Here is a 21,874-nt window from a genome sequence, read left to right on the forward strand (position 1 = left end):
ATTAGTCTACTAAAACAAATAAAAATGGATCCTGAAAATATAAAAAAGTAAAAATGTTAAAGTTAATTCAAAATATTCATGTTAATAAATACTATAATAGTTTATAAATAACACTTCCTCGTAGAGGTAAGACAATGATTTAAGAATGACTAGCAATGACATCACCATGATCAGCCATAGGCTGATGTAAAAAAAGAGGAGGAGCCATGAAGAGGTGTGTTGCATTCAACACGTTTCAAAGCAATTAAGACGGCGTGCCACGTCTAAACGCGCTTATTTGCGAGTGGGCCTGAGACTACGTCAATGTTGTGTTGGTGGTAGGTACGCAATTTAACTTCAAGGACCTTCAGTGGCCCGTCCGCAGGTGAGCGACCAATCCTGTTCGTCTTTGACGTCTACTTTGAATGATGACATTGTTTAGAGATCATTCAGTGACTCATATTTTCCATCTCCCACAGTTCTCCTTTGAAAAAGGGCTGACGTCATCCTCCCACGGACAAAACCTGTGCAGGGATTCTTTCTGGGCAATCAAGGGTCTATTTATACACAAACACTCCATACATCAAAGCGCATTGTGTGTCATGTAATAAGATGCTGTCACCTCACCAACTTTACCCAACTGATCAACAACCAGAGGTTCACAAAGTCTGGTATCAATGGAGGAAATCGGACATCACTATTCAAAACCGCGAAGCCATGGTGACCATGACCGTGACATTTGTTTTGACAGAGTCACTTCCTGTTAAAGCATGCCCACTGCTGTTTCAACCTTTTGCCTTTCCTGTTTTGTTAATCATCAGCTCAGCCAATGACACAGGGATTTCTGATGGGATCGTTTGGGCTCCTGAACGCTTCCTCCGGATGCTGGTTTCACATGGTGGTTTAGATGTGTTCTACCAGTGTCTAGCACCATTTGAAATCAGTGTTCTTGGGGAGGGAATTGCCGCTGGATCACGATGGCCAAGAGAAGTCAAAGAATAGCAAAAAAAGGACAAGGAAACTTTAGTGGGTGGAGTGGCTTTTCGAGAGAAGCGAGGGAAGTGCATCTATTGAATCACAGGAGAACCAGATAGCGCTCATGACTTGCCCCAAGCGCTTGATGAACTCACTCATATACTGGAAGTCAAATGATGTGGTGTAAACAAGCCAGCCCAGTCCCAAAAGGGAAATACTACTGTAAAATAAAATGTATCATGACATCATGTTTTTCCATTACTTTAACCAATTTCAGCTTTTTTAACGAGATTCAACTCTATTTAAGTCAGCTTAATATAACTGAAAATAAAAATGAGTCGAAATGACTTCAGGCAATTTGATTATACTTAAGACAGACAGCAACTGAACTTTTTTAAGTTGAAGTAGGTGGGATTTTATTTACATTTTTATAGACTATTCCATTTTTGAACCTTGTTTTGGAGGTTTCTGCATGACGCTGTGTCTGTGACTGGTGCAGAATACTGAACAAAAAGGCTTTGCATTAAAACAGTGTATGAATTACATAAATGTGCGATACAGCATGATGCAGTGTTATTATAGCATTATCTATGTACTTTTATAGTATGTATTAATATCTTGAGTTGCATTTTATTTTAATATTTTCACTTTTATTTTAAGTTTTAGTAATTAAATTGAGTAAAAGCTCTTTTTTTGTCTCAACTCAATGTTTATTTAGCACTTTTTAAAAAACTTTTTTTTTACAGCTAAATACTGTCTATTTAGCTTTAAAAAGTGCTTTTAGCTTTTTTTTTAAGTGCTAAATACTTAATCTGCAGTTAAATTCTGCCCTCTGTTGGTTTGAAGGCACTACAAGCTAAAGTTTCAGACTGTAGGCGTCTGTAGGCACATAGGCACTTTTTAAAAAACTATTTTTTTACAGCTAAATACTGTCTATTTAGCTTTAATTTCAGTATTTTAGTAATTAATGATAACTTATTTTATTTCAGTTAGTTGCCAAGTTAACATTTCTAATTTTCTCTTTTAAGTTTAATTTATTATTAATACTTATTAAAATATATAAATATTACAAATAAATTTACATTTAATATTATTTCAATTATTGAAAGGTTTTTTAAACATGGCATGATGAAATGTCACAGGACTTCATTTAATTTTGAGTTTCTCATTAAAAATACAATCAAATCACTTGACTAAAGTAACCGAATTCTCCAAATCAAGGTTCAAGGATAACCAGGGGTTTTATGGCGCATGGATAAATGTCAATAGAATAGCGTTTCATTGTGTTACTTCGTTACTGTGAGCAGCCTTAATCAATCAAAGACTGTATTTACTGTATGAATACATCATGAATGTTTGTGTGGTTGAGTCTTCTCGTCTATCTTACTTTCTTAATATGAGTGTATTTGTTTTTCCTACCCTCATTTGAACTGTTAACATTGTCTTAGAGTGCCAGTAAAGAGAGACTGCGTTATCTAAAGCTCTTTCTCCCTCTCTGGCTGTTCCTGCCCCCATCTCTCCCCACCAAAGGATGACTGATTTCCTCTGGTGCTGAGAGTCCCTTCCATCATCTAGCACCATTTGAAATCGGTTATAATGACTGGGGATCAATTCTTCGACTTCCCATTGCGCTCAGAGCGATCAGTGCCCTTTTCTTACTGCATGTGTGCTCAAGCCTTTGAAGAGGTTATTGCAAATAAAATAGGAATGAAAAAAATGTTTTCTTTTCAGCTGAAAATATGTGGAATTTCAATTAGCTTGGTTGTTATTTTTTAGGCACCTATGTATTTATCAGCAAATAAATCAACACTCCAAGGCAATACCTCCTCCAAAACTGACTTAATCTGCAGTTAAATTCTGCCCTCTGTTGGTTTGAAGGCACTACAAGCTAAAGTTTCAGACTGTAGGCGTTACATGTGCTTGTTTATGTAATAGTTGGAAGTCAAATCAAGTCAGTTGTATTTATATAACACTTAACAATAAAAGAGACAAAAATAGACAATTTATACTTGGGGAAAATGTAATTCTGTAAGAAATAAAAGACTGCAAACCTTTGCCTAATAACCTGTAACCATAAGCTACAGTGACTGAAACATGAATCCCTCCACAATAAAGATGTTACACTTAGGGAATTATGAACAACTGTTTCATCATCAAAAGTGCATGTGTTTTAATCATGTTCCTTCCTGATATTTTGTGCATATGCAGGTCCTGATAATTGGTTCACCAGAACATGTGGGAATTGAAATACTAATACAATGATTAAACCGTTATAATAATAATAAATGTGTAACTACAACAACCTTCAATGTGTTTATTGTGCAGGCATTTTTACCAAAAAAAATGTTTAAAAAAGAAAAAGAAAAGAAAGAAAAAAATGGGTTTACTGACTCATAGTTACAAAAGGTTTATTCATTGGGAACTGTCAAGCTTTTCTTTGTGCATCTACAATGCTTGAACTGTTTTTAATTACTCACACGAATAGGCATTTAGTTTGAAATAAACAAGCGTAACGTTTTCAGCTCTAATGAGGTCTGGATATTGTGAGGGGTAAAACTGTAAAGACTGGTCCTCAGCACTTAAGAAACAATTTAGACCTTACAAACTGACGTCCTTTACACCTGATATGTCTCCAAACTCAGTTAGGACAGGGTTTGTTGTGTTGAGTAATAACGGCTTTAGTGCATTAACAGCAGTGTTCCCTGTTTCTGTTACAATATTGTATGTTTATCTTTATTAGGAATATTGAATAGTCATCATGATTACAACAATATAAAATCATCCAATAACATAAAATCGCCAAAGGGGCGATTTTACACCGTTTTGCTTTAATATGCAAATATCGTTTTTAGGTACTGATTAGTTTCATTAAAATGCAAGAAATTGTGCTTTGTTGTTGGTAAATATAGATGGAACTTAAGAAATAGTAGAATAAAAAATGATAAACTAATAAAAATAAGAGCACGAGACAGCAGGCGCGCAAATGTTTCGTCACTAGTCGCCTTAAACCCCTCCCCTATGCTCACTTGTGATTGGCCGCGATTTCAGATTTCCGCCATATTCAAAATCCGTCCTATCCGTTGATTATCGCCTCCTTCCCCCTTTCTATTCAGCCCTCGAATTGACTCATTTTGATTGTATTACGTTTTGTATATACAATTTACAGTAGCGTATTCCAGGTCAACTTATTTCAAATGGAGGAAACCGACGGATCTCCAGTGGCGATGACAGAGCCGGTGAACGAAAGACCGAAGAGGAACAAGAGGAAAGCGTCGATGGTGGATATGGACGCGTCCCCAGAGCGCAATTTCAAACGGTCAGGATCATATTAGATACTTTGTTGTTCTTGTTGTTATTCATTATTACTTTATAGTTCGCACTATTGTGTTCTGCATATTCCTTTGCAAATTAACGTAAGTTATCCCACTGTGCAGTTGTGCGAACTGTAACTTAACGTTAATGAATGTGGTTATAGAGAACTGTAACTTAGCTGATTTTAATGCATTTAAACGGTTATATCTATGCGTTATAAACAATATCTAAGGAGTTATCCTTTAATATACGACTGAACGGGTGAATATAGATCAATGAGTTTGTTGTGTTTTCAAAGTGAGAAAAACTTCCGCAATATGTCGACACACAAAAACAAAGCATGACAGCAGGAGAGCTAGATTACTGCAATGTTTTATCCTAACACACGGTGGCGCTCATGTCGCACAAAATAAGAGTGATGTTCAAGCCACTTACATTAGAGATACAGCTCAGCCCTCCTAGTTTTTTTAAAAGCGCACTCTATTTTAAGATTACTAGATAAAGAAAGCGGCAGTATGTTCAGTCCTCCTCACGGGCGCGGTCAATTGACATCACTTGATCAGCTGTGTAATGCAATTGACTAACTTAGCCTAACTACAGTTTTACTTTGTAAACAAAGCAAGTAGATCCAAGCAAACCCAACAATAAAATAATTTGATAACACAATATAAAGTAAATAAAAAAATACTCTGTGCAACTTTAATAGTATCCAAATACTTTTTTTTTTCTTCAAAAGCTAGCCTATATTTGATTAAAAGGTTCAAATGTCAAATCCTGGTGCATGGCAATTTTACCGACATTATATTGAGGACAACTGATAATGTGTCCAAGGTTCTCTGTATAAATAGATCATGCCAAATATATACAATATATTTCACAAACCCTGAGAAAGCAGACGGGGATGGAAAGCATCAAAATGTGCTTTTATCACAGACTAAAATAACAACAGTTTATTTTGGCAAAGGGTCCGATTTCTTTCTCTCATGCCTTTTGATTGATTGGAACAAGTCTTTGTGACCCAAATTGCCTCCTACAATACAAAAAACAACCTAAATGGCATGGAAATTATCATTTTAAATTTTTTGGAAAATGTGAGCACTACTTGCCAGTGCCACGATGATGCAAAGGCATTAGTATTTGGAGGATATGATGTTCTAAATGGTTTTTAGAATGTTGCTATGTAGTTGCCAGGGTGGTTATGAAAACATGATAATCAAGATAAAATTATTATTGTCGCATTATCAATCCAACATACCCCTTTTTTTGTTCATATTAAAATGTCTTTAATATGAAATATGAGCCTCTTGTGAAGTATTATTTTTCATATTTTTTGCCAAAATAAGGTGGTGTGAGCATTACTGAAGGGCGCCCTCGCGCAGAAAGTCCAAATATGCCTTAGATTACATGACGTGCAGCCTTGAAATACCTTTGCAGCGATATTCTGTTAACAGACATCCAGACGCTGCTGAGAGCGATGTTAAGATGTGTAAATATGTGCTGCGCTCTTTCCTCAATAATAAAATAAAAATGACAGCGGTAATATAATATAAAACACAAATATAAAACAGCAGTAAAGAAAGCATCTGATCATAACGGTGTGGATATGTTTGCACCCGCTCTGCAATTCACATGCATCATGTCAACATAGTTTGAATATAAAGAATGCTTGAGATTATAGACTATATAGATCTGGCTATGAGTTTGAATTAATCTCTTTTCTTTGCATGACACATTGACATTAACTCTTTCAGCATCATCCTAAATAGCTCTTTCGGCATTATCCTGAACATTGTATAAGTATTAATAAGAGAGGCTCTCAGGAACGCGTGTAAACATCACATCCTTTGGATTTTCCTGGTGAAACCGGCCCGAGTCCTTCACATTAAAATCAGTCTGCTGACTTTCATAGGCAACCTAGGAAGTCAGGGAAGGTCTCGTTTTTTTAAGCTGGTTACACATTGGCAATACAAAAAGCGGTTAATGCACGAGAATTCTTACATATAGCCTCTGCTTTACAGTGAAACGTTGATACAGTGAAAATGATTCAATGATGCAAACAGTTCATTTCGGCTGTACAGCAGCTCTAAAAGAAAATATTGTCATTGTTCAGCTGAAGAAAGCAGTGATGTCACTGTCCAGCTCAGTTCAGTTCTCATTCAATAGTGTCAGTGCACTGCAATCAAATAAACAATATTGTTGAATTAAGTGTTACACTGTTAAAAGTTATGATCTCAATTTTTATCAAAATAACTGATTGATTTTTGCCATAATTAATTGATTTAGTAATACTTGCCTTTATTATATATGAATTATGAGCAAAAAAGAGAGAAAAGCTAATGACCTGAAAAGCCCACCATAGGTTTTGATGTGTTATGTCACAGAAAAGTGGAACAGACCTTTATTAAATGTCTTGTTTTGGGCCTTGTTTTTATGCCAACAATATCTTGCTTCATTTCATATATACGCATTACGCACTAAAAAAACCGATATAGCTGAGATAAGAGCACAACGTCACTGTTTCACACATAGTGGGATGTCGTAGGTGTTTAAGGCAACCGTTATCCAATTTCAGATTATCCTTTCTCCGAGCCGTTTTGACACTCAAGCCCTTTGCGTGGCCTTTTACAGGTTTGTTATATATGATGTCTCATATTTGACAGTGAAAACCACAACAAAGAGAGCTTTTGAAGCCGTATTAGAATGATCTCGATGAGTAAGTGACATATCATTCCTCCAAGGCCTCTCCTTTGTTTGCTACGCAAAGCATGGTGAAACCAAATCTACTTATCTTAACCGGAGTCCTTTCAAGTGTTTTCCCACCTTAACGTCTGTGGGATTTCTTTCTCACTGACAGAAGGAAAAAAACACTTGAAACCAATGTTGACCATTCCCTTAAAACTATTGGATTGTATAGTACACTGTGACTACTTGGGACCGCCAAAATTCGGAATAAAAGCATGCAGGAAGTGTAGTTATGTTTATATAAATTCCTACTCGCATCAAATAATCAAAATTGCCAGTGTATCAATGACGTCACCTTGTGAATAGACCAAGTTCCATCTTACATGTTCCCACACACTCGTGTCGGATCAGCTGACACTCGAAAGCGGTAATAGTATTGTAATGTCCTTTCGAAGTTCTTAAAACAGGGCAAGCCTCATTTTTGGTGTATTTGTGTTTCTGTTACATATGTGTGTTAGAGTGGTGTGTGTGTTGATGTAACCATGGGGTGTGTGCACTATTTGTTCCGTGTTTGTCATGCCAATGTCCAGCGTTTCACACTAACACTTCGGCATTCCAGACATGTTTTAGAAGCAATGCGCACTCACAGGTTCCCTACTCAGTTCATGAAGCTCCCAAACAGCACAGATTTTTGGATGTCTCCCTTATCAGATACACCTGCTTCAGGCCTTGGAGTCTCTGCTATTGAGCTGAAGAGTTGAATAGAATAAGGTATTTGATTATGGAGAGTTGAGGGCTTCCAGGAACAGGCTTGGGAACCACTGCCTTAGGCATTTTACACAATATAGCTACAGGTCATGGGTGTGTTTTGTTCTGCCTTACAGCCATTACCACAACTATTCAGATCACATTTTTTCTTTAATTGTTCATTTGAGGAATTCAGTCTTCTCAGCATTTGTATGTAAACTAAATACTGTTATCAATCAATATTTTGGACAATAATATATAAGCACTGCCCGATGACCCGGGCCAGCGTAAGAAGCGCTCAGGACAGTTGACTGAACTGTCACTTGCCCAATCAGGCTAATGCTGCATCGTCACAAAGGTTGATCATTTTCACGTGTTTTTAAGCCTTGCCAATATAAATATTCAAGTGCAAGAAGGCACAGAAGAGAACTCAATTCGGTACTCTCTGTGTGAGAAGTTCTGTGTGCGCAACACACATCCAGAAAGCCGCCTCTCAGACAGCGTGCACATATTAAATTGAGTTCTCTTTCACGTCGTCTTGCACTTGAACGGACAGTCACACAATTATGTCAAAATATCCGTATTGGCGAGTATCCTCATAATCAGTCTGTTATAAGACAGTGAAGGTAAGTGAAGGAACAGCTGAGAAATAAAACTCACGTCTAACAGTAAATATGGAATACGTTGAGGTCTTAAAGTGACAGCAGCTAATAAACCTCTTGACTGAATAACTTTTGTAATGTTAATATTGATTAATCTGTATTTAATTTTTACAATGAAGACTATGCAGTGTTATTTTACATTTGATTATTCAATTTCTGTACCTGAAAATCTGAAAAGTACTGTTTATCTACTGACCAGTAGAAAAAATTCTTAGCATTGAGCCCTGTAATACTATTTTTAAATATATGGAACTGGAAATTGTGAATTTTAAGGCAATTAATTTAGCTGTTTTTTACATGCAAGCACAAACAGTGCGTGACAAGAGGTTGTGTGGTATGAATTTTATGACTTCACAGAATGTCCCAATATTGGCATGTTACTTTACTGCACACCCAAGTATGTACTTTCCTATAAGTACAGTGTGTTTTTTTTGTATCCGTTTAACTTATATGCCGTCTCTACTCGTTATGGTCTATTCCTCATGAGGTCTGCGTGGAATGGAGGACACTCCATCATGGGATTGGCAGCGTCATTTGACCTACAGATTTAGGCTCCTGTTGTCTTTAGGAGCCAAGACCACCCACAGTAGAGTCTTTTTCTAGTGGACACTGATATAGATTCTGTACCCTGTTAACATGCATTGCACTCTGACTGGTCAGATAACCTCACACCGACGATCGCCCAGCTTCTTAATGTTCTGCTCACTGCTTTTCTTACATTGCACGGTTGTTTTAAAACATCCTCCTGTACAATACACCATCATACAATATTCAATTAAGTTAAATAAGTCACATTTAATAATAATAATAATATTTTTTATTTATATAGCGACTTTCCAGTACCCAATGTCGCTTTACAAAGGAACAGAACCAAAACTATTTGAACAAGTATTTCCGTGAGAACCAGTTTCTCTCACTTCACACTTACATTCTTTAGATTTATTTTACTCTAATTACCTTTGCTCTCATATGCCACCTGCACTCATTCCCAAGTGAAGGAAATATTAGACGACTGACGTAGTAGGATAGAAAGATGGGGGATGCCTGAAGAACATCAGACCGAATAAGAGGAATTTGCTGAAACATACACATGCCTACACCTCTACCAGGATCACAACCAGATAACAGTTGTCTTCATATCACAATGAATCATCACTAAAAACAATGGGGAACAAAATGAAGTTTGCCCACACTTAATAAACACTTGAATATAATACACCCCCATATCTGTTATCTAAAAATTAATGCATTAGGATGAGTTACGGTCTGTCAGCCTCCAAGGCAACTTCACTGCACATTAACTTAAATATTATTAACTTATTTTTTTTATTTTTTTTATATTATTAAATCTTAGATCAAAACAAAATGTATTCAGTTTAATACAATTCTGATTGGTCAATTGCAATGCTCTGATGACAGTTAAAGTGCATAATTGACAGTTGTCCTAGAGAACCGATTTCCTATGTAGTTGTGCTTGTTTTGTATATCACTCTGGTCTAGCTCTTCTTACATATTTAAGATAAAAATTTCAATATTCCAATGTATTTACTTGCACTACTGTACCGTTCAAAAGGTCAGTAAATCTTTTTTTAAATCATTTTACTTAACAAGGACACATTAAATTGATCAAAAGTGAGAGTAAAGATGTAATATATCAGTTTTCACACACACACACACAAAAAAAGCATATTGGTAATATAAGAAATGTTTCTTGAGCACCAAATCCCCATATTAGAATGATTTCTGAATGATCGTGACACTGAAGTCTGGAGAAATGATTAACTGTAATGATTCTATTTTAAATTGAAATAATATTACTATTTTACTGTATTTTTGATCAAATAAATGAAATCTTGGTGAGCATAAGAGAATGTTCAAAAACATTTAAAAAAAAAAACAGTAGTGAACAGTGAACTCAGTAAAATCTTTTTGAACAGTAGTGTATTTAGTTGGCAAGTAGCCATTTGAGAGTCACAGGAAGTTACTACATTTTGAATCATTGAATTATGAAAGAGCTTTTCTTTAGAATAACATACTGACACATGATTTAGGATAATTAGTCTGTTTCAACGTTGCTAAAATTAATAACCCAATGGTAATACCACATTTGCCTTCATTTCTGAGGGCCTAAATTGATTTAATCATAACCCTGTAGATTAGCTGATAATAAATGTGAGAATTTATCACAGGATTTATCACAGGCTTTTTAGAAAAGATTTGGCGGGGCTGTCCCATTATCATAGCTGAAAAAAGCAGTGGCTCTTCTGAAAAAGGAACCTTGGGTATCTTTGCAAACATGACCTTGCTGAGACAGTTGTTACCAATCCCCAAATAAGGGCCCAGTTAACAATGAGGGGCAGTGCATTTGTGAGTAAAAGAGGACATGAAGGATAGAGACTGAAGGAGAGGGCACGTGGTTGAAAGACAACAGAAACTGAGTGTTTTAGTGTGAGTTCGAGAGATCGGGGCTTAGTGACGCTCTCTCTATATCAGTTCTGCAGGCGATGATGCAGTGTCACGGGAGACAGAGCTACACCAGGCTTGGTGTGTGGTACGTACAGGATGTGTCTTTACATTTATGGGCTTTTCTTATGGGCACACTGTTGGGTTACAGGCATACTAATAGATCTACAAGGTTTGGCTGCACGTTCTATGTCATTACTGCACAACCAGAGGTCTGGGTCTGGTTGGATGCTTTGTGTTTGTCTGGTTTTCTGTATGAAGAGGGGATTACATTTTTTATTATTTCAAATGGCTTTTGAAGTTTAATCGTTTTGAGAATCTTATTTTTCTTTTTTTCTTTTCTTGCTGTAGGCCATCTTTGAGACGAGGAAGTTCTTTCACCTTCCTGACACCTGGACCCCAGTGGGACTTTACGCTGGTGAGTAGTTTATGACATCCATATTTGTGAATTTAACTGAATGAGTGATTTAAAACTGCCTCTCCCACGAATCACAAGACAGACTTGACTCTTAGTTGATTCCAATAAAGTTTGACATTAACATGTTAATATTATAACACTAATTCTTCTACAACATTGGGCAGGATGTAATGATAAAAAAGTGAAAAAATCTGCTTTTATCTGATTAATCAAGTAGTTAAATCTGTAGATTAATTGATTATCAAAAGAATCATTAGTTGCAGCCTATTTAGCTGAAATTGTTTTGTTTTTTTAATTAGAGACCATTACCAATACTTTATTGATACTTTTCAATATTGAATGAATTACTAACTAGCATTTCTCTGGATTCGTCCACCATCTTTGGATGAATTGTTTCACTATTCGGCTCATTGTAGTGCAGGATTGCCCTCTCCACAAAGAATAGAATAGAATCTTCTTGGCTGGTTGTTTTTAACAATGTTATACTTTTAATAGCACAAGCAAATTAGACATGACAGGATTGTTCTGGTAAATTCACATTACCAATCCATGTCAGTACATGTTCCATTTTTGTGTTATTTATAGTATTTCCCAAGTAGCAAAGGTGGTATATTAAATTAAACAATTTTGGCATTTATTCTTAGTAAAAAGTTTGGACTCGCTTTATATTAAGAATGTAACTTCTTTGTATTAGTAGTACCTAAACCTAACTATCCACCTTTTTCTGCTCAGTCTAAACAATGCGTGCTGCCATGACGACGACTCCGGTTTCCTACTTCCGTTCGTAGCGCTTGACCTGTACTAGCAGCGAGAGAATGAGTTCAAGCTCCTCGTGTGCTGTTGTTATTTGTTTTAACAATTCAAAGAAGATTTCAAACTTTTTAGAAACTGAGTGTTTCGAGCATAAGACAATGCCCATGTCCGGTTCCGTATCAGATACATTCAATAAAGTAAACGTTTAGAGTGGTTAGCGTTAAAATTGAACTTCTCTCGCTACTAGTACAGGTCAAGCGCTACGCACCGGAAGTAGGGAACCGGAGTCGTCGTTATGGCAGCGCCCATTGTTTAGAGAAGAATAAGGTGGATACCACAAAATCTGTATTTTACCCGTATCACTCCTTAAGCAGCAAAAGTGTTTTGCAATAAAACACTAGTACACTGTACCTAACAATTGATTTTTGATGTAAATACATAAGTTAAAAGACACCAAAATATAAAGTTTAATATAAAACTTTGTTTTGTATATTGTATCACTCTGGTCTTGCTCTTCTCATATATTTGAGATGAAAATTTCAATATTCCAAATGTGTTTATTTGGAATATACACAACAGATGACTTTTGTATTTTAAGTGACGTGAATGCTGTAGCCCCATTAATGGTGCTTTGCTTTCATGCCTCAAAAACTCTATAAAACTGCACCCAAAAGGTCATTTTTGTTCAACTTTCCATCCTTTTCTTTTGCGCAAGTGTACTTTCCCCTTGCCCTTTATGAAAATTTTGGCAGATATTGTTTTCCACTCAACCATCACGTTGTCGCCAACTGATGACATTTTAATCCTCACATGGCATCAAGTGCCTCTGGTTCAACGGATGCACAAATTGCCACTGATAAATTCCCAAGCGTCCCAAATTTCCATCAAACTGAACCCAACATAGCCCTCATTCCCACTGAATCAGTTAAGCAGTAATACAAAGTAGTTTGTGATTGAACACAGAGTAGAGCCCGTTTAGAGCATTCCAAAGTTTATGAAGGCCAAGCGATATGCAATCCATCTCTCATCTGTAGGAAAATGGGGGGGTGGACTGCTTTATCACATGCCAAAACGTTCCTTTGATATGTATTTTTTTTATGAATACACACACATTAGCTCATCTAGGGGGCACATGGGCCTCATTAGGCTTCCAGCTCACGCACCATTATCTCACCTTCAAAACCCTGCAGAGGTAAAAGTATTCCTCCCTCCTTTTATTCCTGCTCAAACCCCTGGAACATGAAAGCAGAGAGTCTTTGTCATTAATGTGGAAGTAGTTCTTCTAGTTCAGGCCGTCTACATGGCCGCAGGGTGTCCGTGATGGTGCAACAACAGATGGATTATGCGGGAAGCGGCCTGCAGAGCTGTGATACTGCCGGATTTCATTTTGACAGCACGTTGTGCCAACATGTGCTGATGACTTCAAGAAATCCATCTCAGACATTGTAATTTTTTTGTTACACAATTTTTCATGAAGTCTATTGTGTCATTAAGTTATTCCAATATTAAGTATTAAGACATATCGTATTGTGAATACTAGGGGTGCATGATTCAGAAAATGTCACGATTCGATTCGATATCGATTTTTAGGCTCAAGATTCGATTCAAAAACGATTCTCGATTCAAAAAAACGATTCACAGTATGTAAATGTTAGGGGTGGGAATCTTTAGTCACCTCACGATCCGATCCAATTCCAGAATGATTGTTTATCTACTCCTCCCCCCTCCCCCCTCCCCTCCCCTCCCTATTAATTCATTAGTTTACATAGGTAATTAAGTACTTTTTTAAAAAAAATTACAAAAAAAATAAATAAAATTTAAAACAGTTGTATGTTAAGAATTTTAAACTAATTATAACTTCAAAACATACAAGTAAGTAGCAAATAATAAAGAGGAGCATAGAAACATAACAAACAAACAAATAGTGCTTTCAGTAGCCTATTTAAGATTATCTGAACGTTTTCCATTCAAGAACTGTGAGTGATTTTTCTTCATCTTTACTGTTGTTTTTTACTATGACATCATAGACTGCGGGAGATCTATTAAGCTGCATTCACGCACGGATCTCTTTTGAAATATAAGAAGTAAAGTGGTTTGTCCTGTCCGTTTAATCCCTTAAGACATAACTGGCTGTGTTTACGTTAATTTTGCACAAGTATATCAAACCACTTACACGGAATCGCACAGACGCATGCGCGAGCAGTCTACACAAACAAAGCGCGCGTCAGCATTTGAAATTGAAAGCAGCCTTCTGTTAGTGAGGTTCATATTTTAAATATACAAGTCCACTGCATTCCAAACCACATAAATGATGACTTCGTAGAGCATTTGTAAGGAAAATACCGAAAGGCGAGACAGCACGCTTCAAGTGTAACGTAACATCAAACAAAGCGTGCGTCTCTCACAGCGCATCCTGTGCAATGAAGCCTGTGAATGTCCTAGTAATTCGCTTCAACCTTTCCGAACTTATGAAAGATTATTTTACGGAAAGTTTGAGTGGTGTATGTATGTGTGTGAGGAATTGGAAGAAAGCAGATTACGGGTGTTTCTAAAGCAAACTCAGCGTCATCGCACATCTGGTTAAAAACTAAGCTCAGAATCGATTCTGAAATTCTCAGAATCGATCCAGAATCGTTGGAGAGAGAATCGCGATGCATCGATGGATCGATTTTTTTCTCCCACCCCTAGTGAATACAAGGCTGTTCCTTAGAAAATTGTTTGTTGGTTTGGTGTTTTTCTTATGTAGTGTCTGAATTTGCGTTACAATGCGAGTCACACACTGACTATTAAAGACACAGGAAGCAGATTGAGACAGCTGGACTACATTCATATAGAAAAAGAAAGTAGCTTGATCTTTTATTCTTTCTAAAGGTGACATGCTTAACGGGGTTGCAGTGTTTGCTCAATTGATTGCGCAAGTTTATTACAAGAATTCCTTGACTGCAGGCAGCATTTGTGCACGAAATTACCTCACAAAACTGATTTCGACAGACTTCTGAGGCAGCATAATAAAGGATTAATGATCTACAACAAAATAGAAAGAGCTTTGTTGATAACTTAGCGGATAATTAATTACTACAATACTAATGTCTCGCTAGAAATGACATCAAAAGTGGAAAACTTTGGTCAAAAATTTACACACAAACTGACCACCAACCGCAACTTTCAGATGTAATCTTTATTTTTTTTATCTTAACTGTCACAGACTAAATGCACAGGATTGTGGGATAAAGGCAGCAAAGGATATGTCTATGCTGCCTTTAAAAATCCATCAGATGAAGGTATCTCAGGAGACAGGAAGTGAAGCTAACATGAGATTTCAGATGCGCCTTAACGCCTTCCGACTGTGGAATGCATCATCCAAAAGGCATCATTTTTAGCTATCAGACGCAGCAGCATTTTCACCAAGCCATCTTATTTTTAAACTTCTTTCGACCAACCACTACAAGTCCACTGTTCACATCCAGTCAGCCGCAATTAGGAAATCTTACTTTTTTCCCTAATTGAATATCTAGTTTTACTTAGAAAATATCACATTACAGAAGTTAAATGGTTTGTGAATACAGTTTCATGTTGACTATTTCATTCTTTGATTAAGACTTTTGTCCAGATCTGTCAAATCACAATATGCAATCACATGTCCTGACCATCATGTGCAAAACCTCTTCATCCCAGATCTTACTGACCCCTGCAATATGCAGCGTCCCTAAAACGTGACTTTGATTGAGCTTGTTTGTAATAATCTATTTTTTTTTCTGTGCCAGCAGCTGTTTGCTCTCATAAATTCTTTGCTGTAATATCCATTTATGGTTTGTCCACCAAGAACAGGCAGTTTGGAGCCAAAACATACACAGCCTGTCTATCACGTTGAACTTTTCTTCTTGTTCCTCTCAAGTTTTATTTCTTCTTGTAAAGCTTTAGTTTTATTCTTTTGAGTAATTTTTTGACTTTCCAGTGTTGACCAAATTATTTAATTTTACGTTCATTTTTATCCGAAAGCACTAGCAATATCGGTGTAACTTCTAAACTAGGGGTGTGTGATATAGATCGTAGATAGATCGATAAATTTTATCCCATATAGTTAGGCAATCACACAAAGAGTGTAATTTTCTTTTCCCAAATACATGCATGATTGCAAATGTGATATTAATTTTAATAAACAAGAAGTTAACTCTTTCCCTACCATTGACGGAAATTTCCGGCTTTTCACTGTTATACGGTAGGGGGGTGCTATTGCGCAACTTCTGAAAGAGTACTGAATCTCCTGATTAAAACAGACGACATCATATGTAAAATGGATATGTAAAATAAGTATTATCAATATTAATGCCTAATGTTACAGAATAAAATGTTGACCAAGGACGAGGTATAGGACTGTGCAAGCTTTTGGGGTGTTTATGGACTATCTACTCTTTCGATGTTTTGATCATCGTTTTGAATCTGATCCAGATGTAGTCTTTGACAAAAACGATTTTTTTGCCCAAAATGTTGCTTTTTTAAAAAAAAAAAAACAACTTACCCGTATTCAAGTGTTGATAAAGGAATGCAACTTTTTTTGTTTGTTTAAAAGCAGAGGGTCTGTTCTTCCTTTTGACATATTGCATGTTCAGATATTTAAACTATGAAATATTCTAGGGGCCAAGAAACTTTTGTGAAAAGCGCTGGCGGGGAAAGAGTTAATATCAAATGACTTACATTTTAGACACAGTATTGACTGTTTTTGCTCTATTTCGCCAACGAAAATTGTTCCTAACAAAGTCACAGCAGAATAAAGGTAAAAATGCCAAAGGTAGAAATCAATTTCTGTCAAAATTCATTTCTGTTTCTGCTGCAAGCTAACCACTGCACAGAATATGAAGACTATCAAAAACTTTAGAAGTCATCTCCTAAACCTGCACTGCAGTGCTAAACCTGCCATGGTACCTGCACAATAACATACTCGGCAAAGTATCGTCTAATTATTGTTATTGACAAAATCCCAGAAAATATATCACAAATATCATACATCAATATCATACACCCCTATCGTAAACTTACAGACCATTAGCTTTTCTCCACTCTCAGATAACACAAAAGTAGCCGCTTATCCGTGTTATCCATTAAAACGTACAAAACCAAACACCTGTGATTCACTCAGAAGCTCAGCATCTGATTGGCCAGCAATCATTACTGAATCCTAAAACCCTCCAATCAGGGTCTTGATTAATTATCCCCTATCATCTATGAATGGGGATTTGCTAAATGATTGCTTGTCATTTATTGTTTGTGTGTTTGCTAACTTGTTTGCTGTGAATGGGCCTGATGTTAAATTAGCCTAATCTACTCATTGCTTCAGTGAAACTCGGGGTGAGCTGGCTGCAGTGTTTGGTTTTGATCACGCGACTTTAAATATGCTTTCACCCTATAAGAAAACAATAGGCTCATCAAGACATTACTTCTGTTAGTGGCAGCGACATCAAGAATAGTGGCTTTTCAATTGATACTGGTCTCAAACAAAACCCTAATTGACTTACAAACTGGCCCTGTTTGTGAAATGTTGCTTATAATGGTATAAAGCAGATAATGGGCACATTTGAGTTAAAACTACCACCCTTATTTAAATGCGTTGCATACTTGTGATGGATTCAGAACTCACTCTCAATGGGTTGATCAGTCAAGATTTACATGCATTCAAATTCAATCTCCCACCCTCAACTTGTGAGTTTAATATTAATATATTTGCCTATTACATAAATAATGATGATAAAGTATTATGATAAAAATAAATAAATAATTATTATAAATTGAATCATTATTACGGTATTATTTGATAAAACAATGTTGTGTCGCTATGGCAGAAAATACAATTTTGCTGATTCCATGTGGGCCTAGTTAAATGGAAGGACTGATGTCTTCTTGGGAGGTTCATTATGCTATAATTCAGCCACTTAAACGGCCTGCCTTGAACGGTTTCGTGAAGTGGTTTCTTTTGGGAAAAGTCCAGTAAAGAGAACACAGGCCAATAACAGAGACCCTGACGGCTCTCGGTGGCCATTGCAGTGCTGCAGAAATGTTTACAACCCCTTCACACCCTGCACACACACTCCACAGGTAGAATTTTCACTAGCCAGATGCCCCACCAGTCCCCGACTCCCACACACAGGTGCTAAAAGGCCTTAGGGATAATGATGTCCTTCCTGAATCTGACTGGACCTCCTTTGGAGCCATTGTAACCCATAATAATACCAACTTTCAGGGCAGCACTTTGCATACTCTCAAGGAAACCAAAAGAAAAGTTTGGAAAAGTTGACAAAAGAATGTCTTCCTTGGTTCCTCTCCCAAAGCCAGAAAGTTTACTTTTTTGTAAGTGTCCCTTTAGTTTAGATGTGTATTGTGCTACAGATTCTTATAGACTGTTTTCTTTTTGCAGAAACGCAAGCGCAGAGAGAAGGACGATGCGGACGCAGTCAGTCTCTGCAGCTTTGACTTCAAGGTAAGAAAAGCAGCAAAACAAAATTGGTTCTGCAGGGCCAGATATAGCACAACAGATTTATCAAAATACACAAATCAAGAGGTCTCGCTTTTTAAATCATTTCCTGAATTCAGTCTGCATGGCTCATAACATCTGAAAAAAAACCTGCCCCCTCTGATGTATTTGTCAGCAAAATCAAAGCCATTTTACACAAGAATCCTAGATTAAATCATTGGTTGTGGCAGTATTCAAAGCCTTTAAACCTTAAACTTGTGGAATTTAATCTTAGAAAATCTTTCCTCTGATAATCCAAAAGGTCATTCCTCCATAACCGTAAACTTTCCATGATTATTGTCAGTAATTATCCTCATTTCAGCAAGGGCTTAATTGAGACGCGCTGCTGTATAAACAGATTTTTTTTGTAATTTGATTCCCCGCTGATCTTGACTCCTCTCTGGTTTATTTTCATATTTTTTTCCATCTGAAATGGAAGTTGACTTAATATGCATCCATAGCAACTGAAAATGTTTTTTACAGTTTAGTAAAAGGTTGTACTGAGCACACCCAAATCCTCTGTTTTTGACAGACAGGCGAACAATATAACTGAAATGACTTATCAGTCTTGCACCAACAAGATTAGAGATCTCTGATTCACCAAGAGCCTTTATGCCTTGAGCAATGGAAAAAAGACTGGGCAAGATTATTACGCAAAAACAAAATGTATCATCGTATTGTTTTGAATAGATTTTAAATGATGGATATATAGACAAAGGAACACAAGACAACATTGATGAAATTTATCAGTAAATCAGTGTATCGGTGTACATACAACAGCATTATTTTGGACTTTGTAACTTTCATTGTATGGACAAAAACAGTTCATCAAAATATCTTCTTATGCGTTTCACTAACGAAAACGTGGTAACACATTAGTTTAGGGTCCAATTCTCACTATTAGCTCATTTACTCTGCATGACCTTATGCTACATCCATTAATCCTACCAATGTCGGCTTTCTAGCTATTAATAAGCAGTAATTAGGCAAAATCATAGTTAATAGTTAGTTAATAGTGAGAATTGGACCCTAAAGTGTGACCGAAAACATTAAAAACATTGAGGAATTAAGCCTCAATTTCTTCAGTTCACATTTTTTTAATGTTTTTCAGTCACTTGTCCATTCTGCCCCAAACTATTCTATTGAGTGAAACTTGTTTCGCTAGACAGTGCAGTAAACAAAAGTTCCCAACTCCCTTCCCCACAGCACATCTTTGAGAATGCATATTGGGGGAGGTGTGGGCTTTGTACCTGTCCTAATGATGGTACCCCTTTTATTGCCCCATGCTTTCCCTTTAGGGCCTTGTTCTGATGAAATTACATTGTCATCCTGAGACTGTCGATATTGAGATTTGCCTGCCTTTTCATATTCTGCATAATGTAACTATAGAATTTGCACAATTAAGCTGAGAAGTGTCATAATGTTTCCTTTATATTGTTACAGTTCTTTCTCTGTATGGATTGACTCATTTCGCTAGAAGAATGACCAAACACTTTAGATTGCGATATATTGTGAGAAGTCTGTGAGAAAGGCTGTACGCGTGTGTGGTATGCATCCTGACTGTGTTGTGTGTCTGGTCAGAGGGGTGTGTTATTAGTTACCTGCTCTGTTTGGTGGCAACCATCTTTGTTGAGGGTGCATTGACTCAATTAGAGTTAAATATATTTGAGAAACATCAGGATGTTTGTGCTTTTTATCTGTTTTTCTGCAGATGGAGTTTTGGTGGCACGCCAAAGAAACCACAATCTTTTTTTTTTTTTTATATAAATAAATAAAAAGTATTTATGCAAATGATGGTTCCACACATTTAGTGAAACCACTATAGTGGTCAAAATGTTGACATTGCTTATTGTGCAAAATAGTTTTTTCTGCAAGTCACATTATAACTTAAGTGTAGATATTATCTGTCTGTTGGTCTCATCACTTTTCCTTTCAGTTTCTTCTTTAATAAGAGGATGTTGCCAACTTACTGTTCTCAGGAACATGGGTTGGGTGATATGACCAAAATCTCATATCACTATGAGTAATTTTATTTCATCATGATATATTATTTTTGCTTTAAATAAGGTTATGATTAGGGCTGGGTAAAAAATATCGATTTCTCGATTTTAATCGATTCTCATTTTTACGAAACGATATCGATTCTTAAATCCCAAGAATCGATTAGTAATCCTGTTTTCAGTTGATGAATGAATGGAACATTGTTTCGAGCATCCCATCCAATAAATCGCAATAATCTTTGTGCTTTGTTATTATTGATATGAAACAAAGTCTCAGATTTCAAATTACGTCCATTTTTTTACGAAATTCAAAAACATAAATACCGTTTTGGCGCTGTGGCGTGAGATCGCTCTGGCTCAGCTCAGCTTAAGAGAAGCAGCAGCGCGGAGCGCACGTGACCTCCTCTTCCGCCTTAAAGGAGAACTCCGGTCAATTTTAACATTGAGCTCATTTTTTTTGTAAATTTGGAGTGCTGTCAGTACAGAGAACAACGACAAAAATCGGTGTTGCCTACACCGTGTTATCCTCTTTTTAAAATTTGCACCCTGTTGACTTCAATGGGGCAAGTTTTAAACCTGCTTTTAGCCTCTTAACATCCTTGATGTGTCATTACAAGTGCACAGGTCATGTGAGTGATTCCTTCGGAGTGAACGCGGGTCAATCTGACTGCAGTAGATGTGAAAGATATGAATAAAAATGATATTTATTCAGCCAGCGCTCATACATGTATTTACATCCTGTTTTCAGTCAAAGTCCATAGTAATCGATTGTCGAGTTCACGCGCATTGGTTTAGTACCTATGATCATGCGCGTGAACTCGACAATCGATTACTGTGCACTTGTAATGACACATCAAGGATGTTAAGAGGCTAAAAGCAGGTTTAAAACTTGCCCCACTGAAGTCAACAGGGTGCAAATTTTAAAAAGAGGATAACACGGTGTGGGCAACACCGATTTTTGTCGTTGTTCTCTGTATTGACAGCACTCCAAATGTACAAAAAAATGAGCTCAATGTTAAAATTGACCGGAGTTCTCCTTTAATAATACCAGTTACAGCGCGAAATAAACATGAATGAGCATCTGCAAGTGTGTTAAAAGATAGAGTACAACTTATCGAAGTCCGTATCATGTCACATAGAATCGCTCAATCAGTGTTTCAACCGTGGAAAGACGTTAAACAATGTCATGTAACGTCATTTCCTCAGAAAAACCATATCCAGTGACCATAAACTCGTTAGTCAGCTAGAAAAATTTACTCTAGAGAGGAGCATTTTGTTAAATATATGCACCATATTACATATTCATTATAATGTTTAATGTTCTTCAATATTTAATGCATGTTTGAATATATCTGGAAAGTTTTTTATGACAGCCACC

At 36.6% G+C, this 21,874-nt stretch overlaps 1 protein-coding gene across 2 annotated transcripts in view; it reads left to right on the forward strand.

Moving 5' to 3' along the window:
* The first annotated feature begins 4,016 nt into the window (after positions 1-4,016).
* The window catches only part of net1 (neuroepithelial cell transforming 1), a 28,322-nt gene continuing 10,464 nt past the window's right edge, over positions 4,017-21,874 (forward strand). The window contains exons 1-3 of one of the 2 annotated variants that reach the window (XM_079869018.1): positions 4,017-4,270; positions 11,172-11,238; positions 18,401-18,463. In XM_079869018.1, the coding sequence (XP_079725144.1) occupies positions 4,149-4,270; positions 11,172-11,238; positions 18,401-18,463 (252 nt within the window). In that variant the 5' untranslated portion in view covers positions 4,017-4,148. Of the gene's footprint in view, positions 4,271-10,849; positions 10,909-11,171; positions 11,239-18,400; positions 18,464-21,874 lie in introns of those variants that run through there. The other variant, XM_079869019.1, reaches the window with a different exon arrangement.

The sequence above is a fragment of the Squalius cephalus genome (genome assembly GCF_949319135.1).
Source record: "Squalius cephalus genome assembly, chromosome: 4".
Taxonomy (NCBI): Eukaryota; Metazoa; Chordata; class Actinopteri; order Cypriniformes; family Leuciscidae; genus Squalius; species Squalius cephalus.